The sequence below is a fragment of the Electrophorus electricus genome, chromosome 6 (assembly GCF_013358815.1).
Source record: "Electrophorus electricus isolate fEleEle1 chromosome 6, fEleEle1.pri, whole genome shotgun sequence".
In the NCBI taxonomy this organism is placed as follows: domain Eukaryota; kingdom Metazoa; phylum Chordata; class Actinopteri; order Gymnotiformes; family Gymnotidae; genus Electrophorus; species Electrophorus electricus.
In genome coordinates, this window is record NC_049540.1 from 25,089,646 (window position 1) to 25,101,041 (window position 11,396).

The 11,396-nt window shown below is 42.8% G+C and overlaps 1 protein-coding gene across 1 annotated transcript; it reads left to right on the forward strand.

The window, feature by feature from the left end:
* Window positions 1-435: 435 nt before the first annotated feature.
* odf2a (outer dense fiber of sperm tails 2a) lies at window positions 436-9,835 on the forward strand. Its single transcript, XM_027029423.2, has 19 exons — window positions 436-565; window positions 1,235-1,354; window positions 1,549-1,653; window positions 1,798-1,971; window positions 3,066-3,253; window positions 3,412-3,544; window positions 3,890-4,021; window positions 4,119-4,193; window positions 4,304-4,375; window positions 4,469-4,585; window positions 4,765-4,950; window positions 5,217-5,326; window positions 5,501-5,636; window positions 5,840-5,950; window positions 6,100-6,363; window positions 6,449-6,549; window positions 8,223-8,385; window positions 8,571-8,696; window positions 9,175-9,835. Exons 1-19 carry the CDS (start codon window positions 563-565, stop codon window positions 9,346-9,348), a joined length of 2,490 nt encoding a protein of 829 aa, XP_026885224.2. The 5' UTR covers window positions 436-562; the 3' UTR covers window positions 9,349-9,835.
* Window positions 9,836-11,396: the final 1,561 nt, after the last annotated feature.

The following is an 11,396-nucleotide window of genomic DNA, read 5'->3' on the forward strand; positions in this document are numbered from 1 at the left end:
AGGGAAATTTGCAGTATGCCTATTTTTGTGCTATGCAGCTACGTGTTATACCATAGACTGTATATAAAAATGCAGTTTTTGGATATCCTACAGGTCAGAATCAACAGAGGTGGGTTTTTTTTTTTTTACGAAATCAGAGAGCATGACTGTTAGCATATAGAATTTCATGTATCCTGCTATTTGATTTGTCAAATTACCCAAGTCAAATACAACAAGATCCCAGATAGAGTAACACGCTGCCAGTGTCCTTGCCAACCTGTAACTAGCTTACTTGGCTCCGTTAGTCTTGGTTTCTATGGACACCGTTACTATTGCAAACGTAAATCGGAGCCTAACGCGAGCCAAAGTGACTTCGACCAATAACAAGTCAGTTCAGATCTTAGAACCTTTTGAAATAGCCAATCGGAAGACAGAGTGTGCCTGGCGGAAGAAAGGCTTTCCAGGATTTTGGGATGATAAGGGAAAGAATTAGCTAGCTAAGATATATATCTTGCAAATCAAGGTTGTCGTTAAACATATTAGCTAGACATTTCGAATTTTGATTTGGGTTTTGCCTTTTTGAATGGTAAGAAAGTGTTCCCGTGATGTTTTCCATTTGCTCGCTCACGAAGAATATCAACTAACCAGTTCATTTCTTACTAGCTAAAAACCAATTAGCTATGTCGGTTAGTTAACCCATCTTGCATATCTATCTAACGTTAACTAACGTTACTAACATAACCTAGCTGGGCTATTTACTACTGATGTATGTAGATAGCTGTCTATCTTACTAGCTCCAGTGGATTTTCGTTTCGTACCTTCCTATGCTGTCGTAACTTCGTTTAGCCTGGTTTTGCACCATTGCTGATGTAGCTAACGCTTCTGCAGTCAGCTGAGGCACTAGTCAGTTAGATAGCTAGTGGGTTAGTTAGATCATGGAGAGTAACGTTGCAGCAAGAAGCTACGGTCTATATCTACAGCGTAAATGATCATGGTACTACCCTAGGATCCGAGTCTATTCATATTAGCGACCTCATAAGACTTTAGATAACGTTAGTTAGTGTTCTGAAACACGATCTCAAAGAGAATGTAAATTGATATTTCAACCATATTTAGCATATAGTGAGAGGCCGATCTATTATGTTGTAAGGTATTACGCTGGTTGTCAGTGTTTTCATGTGGTCTCATGCCTTTTCTTGTAATCTGAAGCAGTATATGAGTGTTATGAACACGACTGCATTTTTTTTCCCCCCAGAAAAACGCAATGAGAGCTAGTTCCTCTTCCCCACCAGTACACGTGCACGTCAACGACAGTACGCCTGTGCATGTGCATGTGAAGAAGGGTATGAAGAACAGTCCCACAAAGACAGCCCAGGTCAGATATTCTGCCCAGTTTAAGTATATCCTTAATGCCCTTAGTTTGTTGACAAATATGTTTGTAGGGGGAAAAAATGATGGATTTCTTTCATAGTGCTGTAGACAGCAAATCTATGCGTAATCAGGCTGATTTTAAATTACTTGAAATGTTACAGGAGAATCAGCACAAGTAATTTGCTCTTCAATTCACAGGCAAAAGCAAAAGGTGGCTTACGTCCCACTGCTAGAGTCAAGACAAGGGTACCATGGATTCCTCCTGGGAAGGTCTCGACACGAGAGGCTTCGTATAAGTGGGAGGTCAGCCAAAGCAAAAACAACAGTCTGTCTGGTTGATTAGTTTATATTTTATTCAAGACTGATGACAACTATGTAGATCATTATTTTTTAAGACTTTGGTGCAAAAATGGCTTTATTAATCTCAGGCTGTATTAAATGTTGCAGGGGCCCACTCATTGCTTGGAGATCACCCCACTGCTGGAGCCAGAGCCCTGTCAGTCAGCTCTCCGTGTGGAAGACCTCTCCACTGATGATGAGGTGGCACTGCATGGCCGCATCAATCAGTATGAGAAGAAGATTGACAGCTTGATGACGGAGGTCAGCTCACTGAAGAATGAGGCAAGTTGACTAGCTGTGCTATTCTCAATGTATTGAATAGCAAATGCATTAAATATTCTATTGTTAAATTGAGAGTAGATTATCTTAAAAACACTTTATAATAGTAATTTAAATACATTAATGCAGGAATTCTCATCATAGGTGCATTTATTTGTCCCATGACCGGTCTGGCTGAAACAGGCTAATTGAACTTGCATGTATTGACTACGAGGTGGTGCAAGTTTGCCCCAGCATTTAATCTCATTTTTGTTAGCTTTAAGCTCAGTTAATAACTTAAGGGATGTTGTTGGCTGTATAACTGATGGGAGAGGTCACACCCTATATTAAAGCCATTTTGCTCAGTATTCAACACAGTAATTCCAGATTTATTACTGAAGAATCTTTCCCAGGTGAATCTCAATTATTCCATCTGCCAATGGATCCACAACATCCTCATAAACCAGTATGCTCAAGTGGGCCTCAGTTTGTCAGCCTGTGAGTCTGTCTGCACCAGCACACCACAAGGCTGCATGCTCTCACCTCTCCTCCACTATCTGTACACCAATGATTACACTTCTAGTGACATCTCGTTTAAACTACTTAAGTTTACAGATGACACCATGTTTATAGGTGTAATCACAAACAGTGATGAGAGCAAGAACCAAATGTAAGTAGTAGTAGACTTGGGCCTTAACTAAAATGGGGGAGATGATGATTATGATGATAATATGCTTAAGGAAGCAACTTTGCTGTTACTAATCGAGAAGATCAATGTTTTGGAATCCTGCAAGTTCCTAGGCTCTACCATCTCCAACACTCTCATCTGGGATGACAACATTCCTATCAAAAGGAAAGCACAGAAACAAATGCGCCTCTCTTGACCGCTCAAGAAAATCTAATGTTTATCTCTAATGTTACATTGTACATCCTGTGAATTGTGGTGTTGTGTTCTTGTCCCGTGCCTTATGCATCTATTCAGTAGGCATCAGTAACATGTCAGTGTTAAGGACAGTTAACAAATTCCAGTACCTGACAAGTACTGAAAAAAATAGAAGTGGTTCTTCTTGGAGAAAGAAGGCTAAACATTTGCTTCGGTGTATGGACCGTGTTTGCAGGTGGCACTCTGCAAAAAGGAACAGCTACTGGAACGTCAGTGTGAGCGGCTGAGCGCCTCCCAGCGCGTCATTGCTGAACAGGAGGAGGAGCTAGCCGAGGTTGCCAAAGAGCTGGAGATCACAGAGCGGGAGAACACCCTCCTCCGGGAGTCAATGGAGAAAATGCTGGAGGAAAATGACCTGGGCAGGTATGGAGCTCAGGCATAGCTGGGTAGGCAACCTTAATCCTCTCTCCCTAGGGAGTCTTCAGAGTTGACTGCAAGGTACTATTGAACTGTTGTAGTGGTGGACGCTGAATGAGAACATCACATGCTCTTGCCCCATGTCTCCACGTGGGCACGGTCAGGCTGGAGAGGGAGACCCTGCAGCAGGAGAAGGACGTGCTTCTGAGGAAGCTGCTGGAGGCAGAGCTGGACGGCACAGCAGCCGCTCAGCAGGTGTCAGCCCTGCGTGACACAGTCAGCAGGATGTCCAGGACTGTGAGTGTGAGCCTTTCAGTTCGTCCTCTTTATCAGCACAGACTTGTTGACACTTGTTACATTTTCTTGCTGTTTTCATGGAAAAGGTCTTTTTGCAAATTTTTTTTTTTGTAACTACAAAATTTCATATATGCTTATAAAAAATAATTCTAAAGATACTGTATACTGTTCATATTTTGATTGTATTGCATATTATTGACTCTTCATGGCTACCCAAATGGCTCATCAAAATTATGCATTTTAATGTTTTGCTCATATTTTAATAGAAAAATATTTAATTGAGTTGCATCTATGGAATAATTAAAAATGGATGCTGTGCAGTATAAATCCTTTGTGCATTTCCAGGAGAAACGGATATCTGGGTCGGATTCATCATTGCTTGCCCGGCAGAAGGATCTCCTGCTGCAGAAGCTGGAGACTTTTGAGAGAACTAACCGAACACTTCGGCGCCTTTTAAGGGAGCAGCATAGCCGTGAGGTACTAATTTTATTCCAGCAGTGGGCACTTTGGAGCAGGGGTGAACTTGCACTTTGCCGCAGTCATTAAGATGCTTCCATTACTCTTTATTTGATAGATGGACTCACTTCAGTTGTTGGAGCAGAAAGATTCTCTTCTGAAAAGGCTTACTGATGTTGAGGCAGAGAATTCGGTCTGTCTCTGCATTTTCTCCTCATTACACAGTATGTCTCTGAACTTGTTAGTACATCCAAATATCTAGCTCTGCCCAGGCATAACACAAAGAACATCTGTCTCCTATAGCGTCTTCAGATGAAGCTTCAAGACAAAGAGAAAGAAGTCAATCAACTCTCCTCCCTTTTAGAGAATGAAAAGGTAATCTGAGCAGATGTAAATCTCAGTACATTTACAGATACCAATGTAATCCAGTTTTGCTTATTATTACATGCAACCCAATTGCTGTGGCAGGAAAATGGAAGGACCACAAGTGAACTATCCAAAGTGCTAGAGTCAACCAGAGCTCATCTTCAGGGCCAATTACGCAGCAAGGAAGCTGAAAACAACCGCCTTACGGTCCAGATTAGGGTAACAAACTCAGCATGTGCTGCTGTTTTTTTTTTTGTTTGAAGTATTCAATGAAGGTCCTCATTTTTTATATAAAAATCTTTCAAAACATACTTTTCCCAAATTCAGCCCTAAAATCATATAGTGGATATCACAATCTCATATTAATGGTACCACTGTATTCTCAATGATTGGTCTAGAACCTGGAACGAGCAGCCAGTCAGCAGCAGGGGGAGCTGGAGCATGCGCAGGAACAGCTGCGGGAGTTGAAGAAGCGGGTGGAGGTGGATAAGGAGGCCCTGAAGAAGGCTACTCGGGCCCAGAAACACCGGGCAGAGCGCAGCGAAGGCACAGCGGGACAGCTCAGTGCTCAGCTGACAGAGATGGTGAGCGTGCTGATTAGTTCAGAGGGATATCCCAAAGTAAGGACCTTTCTCCGAGATATGCAGCGCCCATGTCTATGCAGGGCCCGTGTTTGAGGCTTCCAAGATCATCTAGGTTCAATTATTTTGTTTAGTTTTTTTTCTAGGATATATGCAAATGACTGTGAATATATTAGAATGTGGCATATGTGCTACAGTATGTGCAGAAATCTAAATGAGAGCAGATGGAACCCTGAAGCTTACCTCTTTCCCTCAAACCTGACCTGTAGGAGGCTCAGCTGGCAGATGCTGTTGCAGCTGCAGAGAACTGGAGCAGTCGGCACGCTAAAGAGCTGAAGGACAAGGGACAGCTGGAGTTGGAGATCACCCTCCTCAACAAGTGAGCATTGAGAGCGTTCCCTCCCTTAGCACTTCAAACGGTAGAGAATAAGACGTTCCCCCCCCTAAAACACCATAATCCTACACAGAGCTTCGTATATTCAACCTGGCCTGTCCCAATAAGCAGCCCACAAACTGCAGAGGTCTTTTAAAGCCCACCATAATGTTCCTTCAGCCGAGTCACAGACCTGACGGAGCAGCTGCACACGCAGGAGGAGAAAGCGCGTGCAGAGCGGGATGGACTGGTGGACCGCCTACACAGCGTCACCACAGAGAGCACTACAGTTCGGCTGGAGAACCAAAGCCTGAAGGTGGGCCTTTGACACCCTACGCAGGCCTAGCCTCATCCTAGACTAAAACCCAGCTTTGTTCAGAGGCCCTGGTGACCGCATGGTTCAAACTTCGGTTTGCTTCAGGCAGTTGGCCCAGCCGTTATAGTTATAGTTGGCCTGATGTGTGTGAGATCTGGTTGGTGTAAGTCCTTGCGCACGGATTTAAGGCGGTGTTTCTACAGGCTACTCTGTCAGCGCTGGAGGAGAAGCTGTCCTTATCTCGGTCCGAGGTGGAGCAAGTCAAAGCCTCAGTAAAGCAGTACGAGAGTCTCGTGGACAGCTACAAGACCCAGGTGTGCTCACAGAGTTACTGCAGACTTGCACACACATTCTCACACACACATCAGATGAGCTTATTCGTGAGCTAAATGACTCAACAGATTTTTCTTTTTTTTAGCTCAGTATAGACGTATGTAAAGAAAGTGCGCTTGCGTGAGTCCAGGTGCAGAAGACACGAGCCGAGGCAGACGAGTACAGCTCGCGGGTGCAGCAGGCGGAGCGGGAGGCGCGGGTCATGAGGGAGCAATTGGACCAGGAGGTGGAGAAGGTGAGGATGCAGCTGCTGGGCCGGCTGACCGAGCTGGAGTCTCTGCCCGATGCCCTGAGACGTGCTGAGCTCCAGCTTCAAGATGCACAGGACAAGGAGCGCATACAAGATAGGAAGAGTGTGGAGCTCTCGGCTACCCTCACAGACCTGCGCTTAAAGGTGCGTCCGTGTGTCGGGGTGTGGGGAGCAGGGGTTATCTTCACAAAGTGCAAAATCAGAGGTCCAATCAGAGTTTGTTGGGCAGGTGGAGCAGCAGGGTGCAGAGATGGAGATGACTCAGCACAAAAACATGATTCTACTAGAAGAGAACAAGCTGCTCCAGCACAAGGTGGAGGCGCTCGACAGGTAAGACCCTGTGTTTTGTGTGGCAGACCATACAGCATACAACAGCAAGCAAATGAAAGAAGTTCACCATTGTTAAATATGTTTCTTTATGGATGACATGGATACTTTACTACAGCTTTGACCATGAAAAGGGAGATGAACATGGATACAGCTAGGGCGGTAGCAGAAGGAGAGAGATTGCAGGTGTGTTTGTCAACACTGGCGAGTCAGAGATAAAACCTGGAACACAGGGAAGAGAGACACGCTCACAGGGGGACAACCCTGATCCGTAGTGGTAGCTCAGGCAGTGGTAGCTCAGTGGGTTAGGGTCCTTGGCTTGTACTTGGAAGGTTGCTAGTTCAAGTCCCACCCTTGTCACTGTTGGGTGCCTGAGCAAGGCCCTTAACCCCCAATTGCTCTAGTTGCGCTCAGTCGTAATTGTAAGTCGCTTTGGATAAAAGCGTCTGCTGAATGCCGTAAATGTCAGAGGTTGCTGCTGCAGATGTTTTGACTTGTTTCTGCTTTTTTGCTATTATAATTGCTCAGATTTTTGTGCATGAGTTTGTATTCATTAATTTACGGTTTGCTTTGTCCCTTATTGGTTTGGTTGTTGGTTACTGTATGTCTCTTGTATCGTGTAAATATTGTCCTGTGTGTGGATATAGTAGTTACACACTGGTGGTAGGGGGTGGCAGCCATTTTGTTTGGGTGTTGATTTCTCTCCTTTGTACCAGTATAGTCAGTGTAGTCCATGTATGATTCTTTTTGTTAACTTAGTCAGTTGGCGTTTGTTACTAGTGTGGTTTGGTTTTGTTGTGTTGTCCTGGGCCACTCCTGAATCTATTGCACCAGTTTCTTGTATATTCTTGTGTCTGAACACCAAACCTTGTGAATACACTTGGAACTTTTCCATCAACCTGTTTGTCTGGTTTGCACTCTATTATTCTTTATTACCACTCTTGCACGTTACTGCCTAGACAGGGTCCTAACAGTCTGTGTGGATGGAACAAGTTGATGTCTGTGAAAGGACTGAGGAACGAGAAAAGTGGTGCTTGGCTGGGGGAGTACAGGGACCCCGCACTGAAGCGTTGAACAGTGCTTTCTATGGAATTGTAAGCTTCAGTCGGCCAAAGTCCAGAGGCAGGTTACCGCAGTTCACCTCTGCTATGGAGGAGGAAGATTCCAGCACAGATGTACAGGAAGGTGAAAGGGCAGGAGTGAAACAGTTAATGGAACTGTTTTAGCTTAGGTAAAATCATTTTATGAATATGGAATGGCAAGATTTTGCAGGAAAAGAAACAACATGACGAAGTGAAAGTAGATACAGACTCATTCAGGGGTTAAGGTCACTTAGAAAGCAGTGGAGGTGAGTAGAGGAGGAAAGGGGGAATTGATGCACTGCAGAAAGCACTGGGGTAAACTGGCAGTGCTGGGGAGGGCAGAGGGCTTGAGGTGAAGGAGGAAAAAGGAGTGTGTTGGGGATCCTTTCAAGTTTGTGGAAACCTTATTTAGTGAGGAGAAATGAAGTGAGTGGACTGGGCCCAGTGTGCCCAGTTTAGAATTCTATTAGAATTCCCTCAAAATGGAGTTGCAGTGTCACATCTGCTTTCTAAGCTGTGGTTTTTTTGTTTGTTTGTTTTTTGGTTTTTGGTTTTTTGGGGTTTTTTTGACTCCATTTTCACTGTTGTGAACAGAAAGCTAGAGGAGGCCAACGCACAAAATGCAGACCTACTGCAGGTCATTGCCAAACGAGAGGAGACCATTCTCCACAACCAGATGCGTCTGGAAGAGAAGTCTCGGGAATGCACTGCGCTCACCCGGCAGTTAGAAGAGGCACTGGAAGACGCCAGACGGCAGGTCTGTCTGTACAAGATACACAGGACTTCTCCTTTTCGTCCTGCTGCCTCATAACAGTCATATGCAAGATAACAGTCATATGTATGGCTCATTCTGTAAGACGGGGCAAGTCTTGTAGCATTAAAGCATGTTCTGGTGTTTTTAAAGACTTCTCAGTCATTAGGTTGTAATGTGCTGTTTGGCAGGTGTCCCAGACCAGGGAACGTGCGGCATCCAAGGAGCGCAGCACTCAGTCCAAGGTTCAGGACCTAGAGACTAAGCTAAGTAGGACCACCTCCGAGCTCCAACAAGCACGCAGAGCCAAAGACGAGGTGAATATAATCCATCGGTGCACACAACTACACATCCCCAAACAGACAGAAGCAGTGCCCAGCTTTTTAGCATAAGAACTGGGGAACCTTTCATTATGAGCATAGCTGTGTTACACACCATACCAATACCAAACCATACCAAACAGGTCTGTTGTCATGTCATATGATACAGTGTAGGTTCCAGCTGCACTTTGTGCAGATCAATGTAAGGAAATAAAAATCCCATTTCTATAAACAAACAATGACATGACAAATTCCCGGGTCGGACTTCTTTGCTGGCTTTGTCTAGCTCGTTTTCTGATTACTGATATTGTCATAGTTTTGGATGCCAATGCTTACTCTATTCAACTAGCTGAGTGGCACTTTTTAAAGGCTGTTGTCTTACTGCATTGTTTCTAAATTAGGGTGGGTTTGATGGTCTGTCCATTGTTGGTGAATTGTCACTGTGTTTACCAAATTGCGGCGTCTGCCGTCCCAGGCGGAGAGGACGTATCAGAGACGTTTGCAGGACGTTAAGGACCGCCTGGAGCAGTCGGACAGCACCAATCGCAGTCTGCAGAACTACGTCCAGTTTCTTAAGGCATCCTACGCAAGCGTATTTGGAGACTCGACTCTTACCGGCTCCTCACTCCGAACCCACTCAGCAATCTGAGGGCTGTCGGCCTCAAAGAATGAAAGTTATACAGTAACTTGTATAATTATATTGCATATCGAATTAGGTTTTAAAATTTTTCTAAATTTCAAAACTCTACAGCTGAGGTGATTTATGAAGGTGCATATATGCACGCATGTGCACACACACGCCCACACCCCCCACATACAGCATTGTATTGCATACACTGCATGTATGACCCCATTGTACTTTCAGTAATATGGATATTAATTTTTATGCAAGTGAGTCAGTCTGTACTCTCACTGGATTCTTGTTCTACTTATTATTCCTCATGGTAGTACCTCAATATGAGGAGAAATACGGATAGACACGGTTTGTTTCGTTCCTTAGACATCTTAAAGATAGCTAGACAGTATTTCAAGGACGTAATGCATTTTGATGTGATATTTGCCTGTTTCAGCAGAGGCTTTCCTCTGCAAAGAAAGATGAAAGACTTTCTAAAAATAAACTACATTTTCAAAAATTATGTATGCAGAAATGCACTTGAATACTTTTAAAGTCCTTGAAAGCAGTTACATTGACCAAATGTTTTTATGAACAGTACAAAATCCCTCTTGCATAAAGTGTCCACACATTGTACAGGTTAGACTGAAAATATTATATAATAGATTATGGAACATTGGAATCTGTTGCTGTCAGAACTGCATGCCATATTTAAACACACCAAGACTATTAACATAAATTATATGTTTTTGTGCTGTTATGTATGACGAGCACAGATACCTGCAATTTTAGCAGTTATACTTCATCTAAAAGTCCATCCCCAGTAATACCTTATTCAAGGGTATTAACTCAGGGCAATAGCATGTGTGGAATACATTACCACATACAACCTTAGGTTAGGATACTTAATGTAACTAACGCACAGTTCTGGGGTGTTCTTACTGCAAATTTCACCTATGGGTGCTACAATTTTTTTTTTTTACATAAATATGTGAGCTTGAAGTGGCCATTGTTTATCTTCATAAATTTTAGTAAAAAGTTTTAGTAATAAAAGTTTATTTTGTGTGTGTGAAGTTATACTTGAACAATGTATTTTGCAATTCTTTAACTGATGTGGGATAACTCAATAAAAAATCCACTGCTACCTGTACTATCTGTATAAAAGTAATCCAATCAGTATGTTTTATACATATGAAGTGTATAGATTTTTATTGATGCGTATTAAAATCACTTTGTTTAAACTGAAATTTTGAAAATAAACATTCTCCATTTCAAGAATCAGTTATATAGTACCTTGTATAGTTTTGTCACATATTGAATTAATTTTGTTTTAATTCTCAAAATTCCAAAATGCTACACTGCAGAGGTAATGTTCATGATCAAAGTTTACTTTTTCTTAGACAACAGCAGAAGGAGCTTTGTAACTTAAGAATCCGGGAAATCCTAAACTTTTACTAATTATGCAGTTAATTGAAGCTCTAAAGGGTGTAATTGTAATTGATAAGGGTGTAATTGATAAAAACAGCAGTGTAAACCTTATTTCACACTATCATGACTGATTAATTGAAGATACTTCAGGCTTTACAACATCAGTAGGCTTTTGAGAAGATGCTGTTCCCATGGTTGAAGACACTGACCTCTTTTTCAAGGCCTTCATAGCAGACTGTAAAACTTACTTTTCTCTGCCATTCCATAGCCTTGTGTGACTGCTCAGACAGTGATTTCTGATACTGCTTTACTGGAAGTTGGGTGGCAATTAATTTAGATTTTTAGGATTCTTCCGTTGCTTGAAGGTATTTTTCACAATCACAGGCGCCTCTAGGTGTGTCTGGTTGTGTAAGTGATATACCTTGGTCATCAGATAGATGTCCAGTGTCTTTTAGAACCACCTGTAATTAATAAAGAAAGGTTTTGTAAGAACATAACTATAAAATCAGTGTGCTTAGCACTCAAAGGAGCTAAATCACAAGTCAAACTCAAACTCTAAGCAAGACCATAAACAGGATCAAGTGTTTAGTGTGTTCCATACAGTAGAAATGCAGCCAACTTCACATAAAGTAATAAATCCACTGCCAAATGTGTGT

Bases quoted from the DNA above. Each gene is read 5' to 3' on its own strand.
- odf2a (XM_027029423.2), top strand. The intron at 1,355-1,548 runs GTCAGATATTCT...TTCAATTCACAG, and splicing joins GTCCCACAAAGACAGCCCAG to GCAAAAGCAAAAGGTGGCTT. The intron at 1,654-1,797 runs GTCAGCCAAAGC...TAAATGTTGCAG, and splicing joins AGGCTTCGTATAAGTGGGAG to GGGCCCACTCATTGCTTGGA.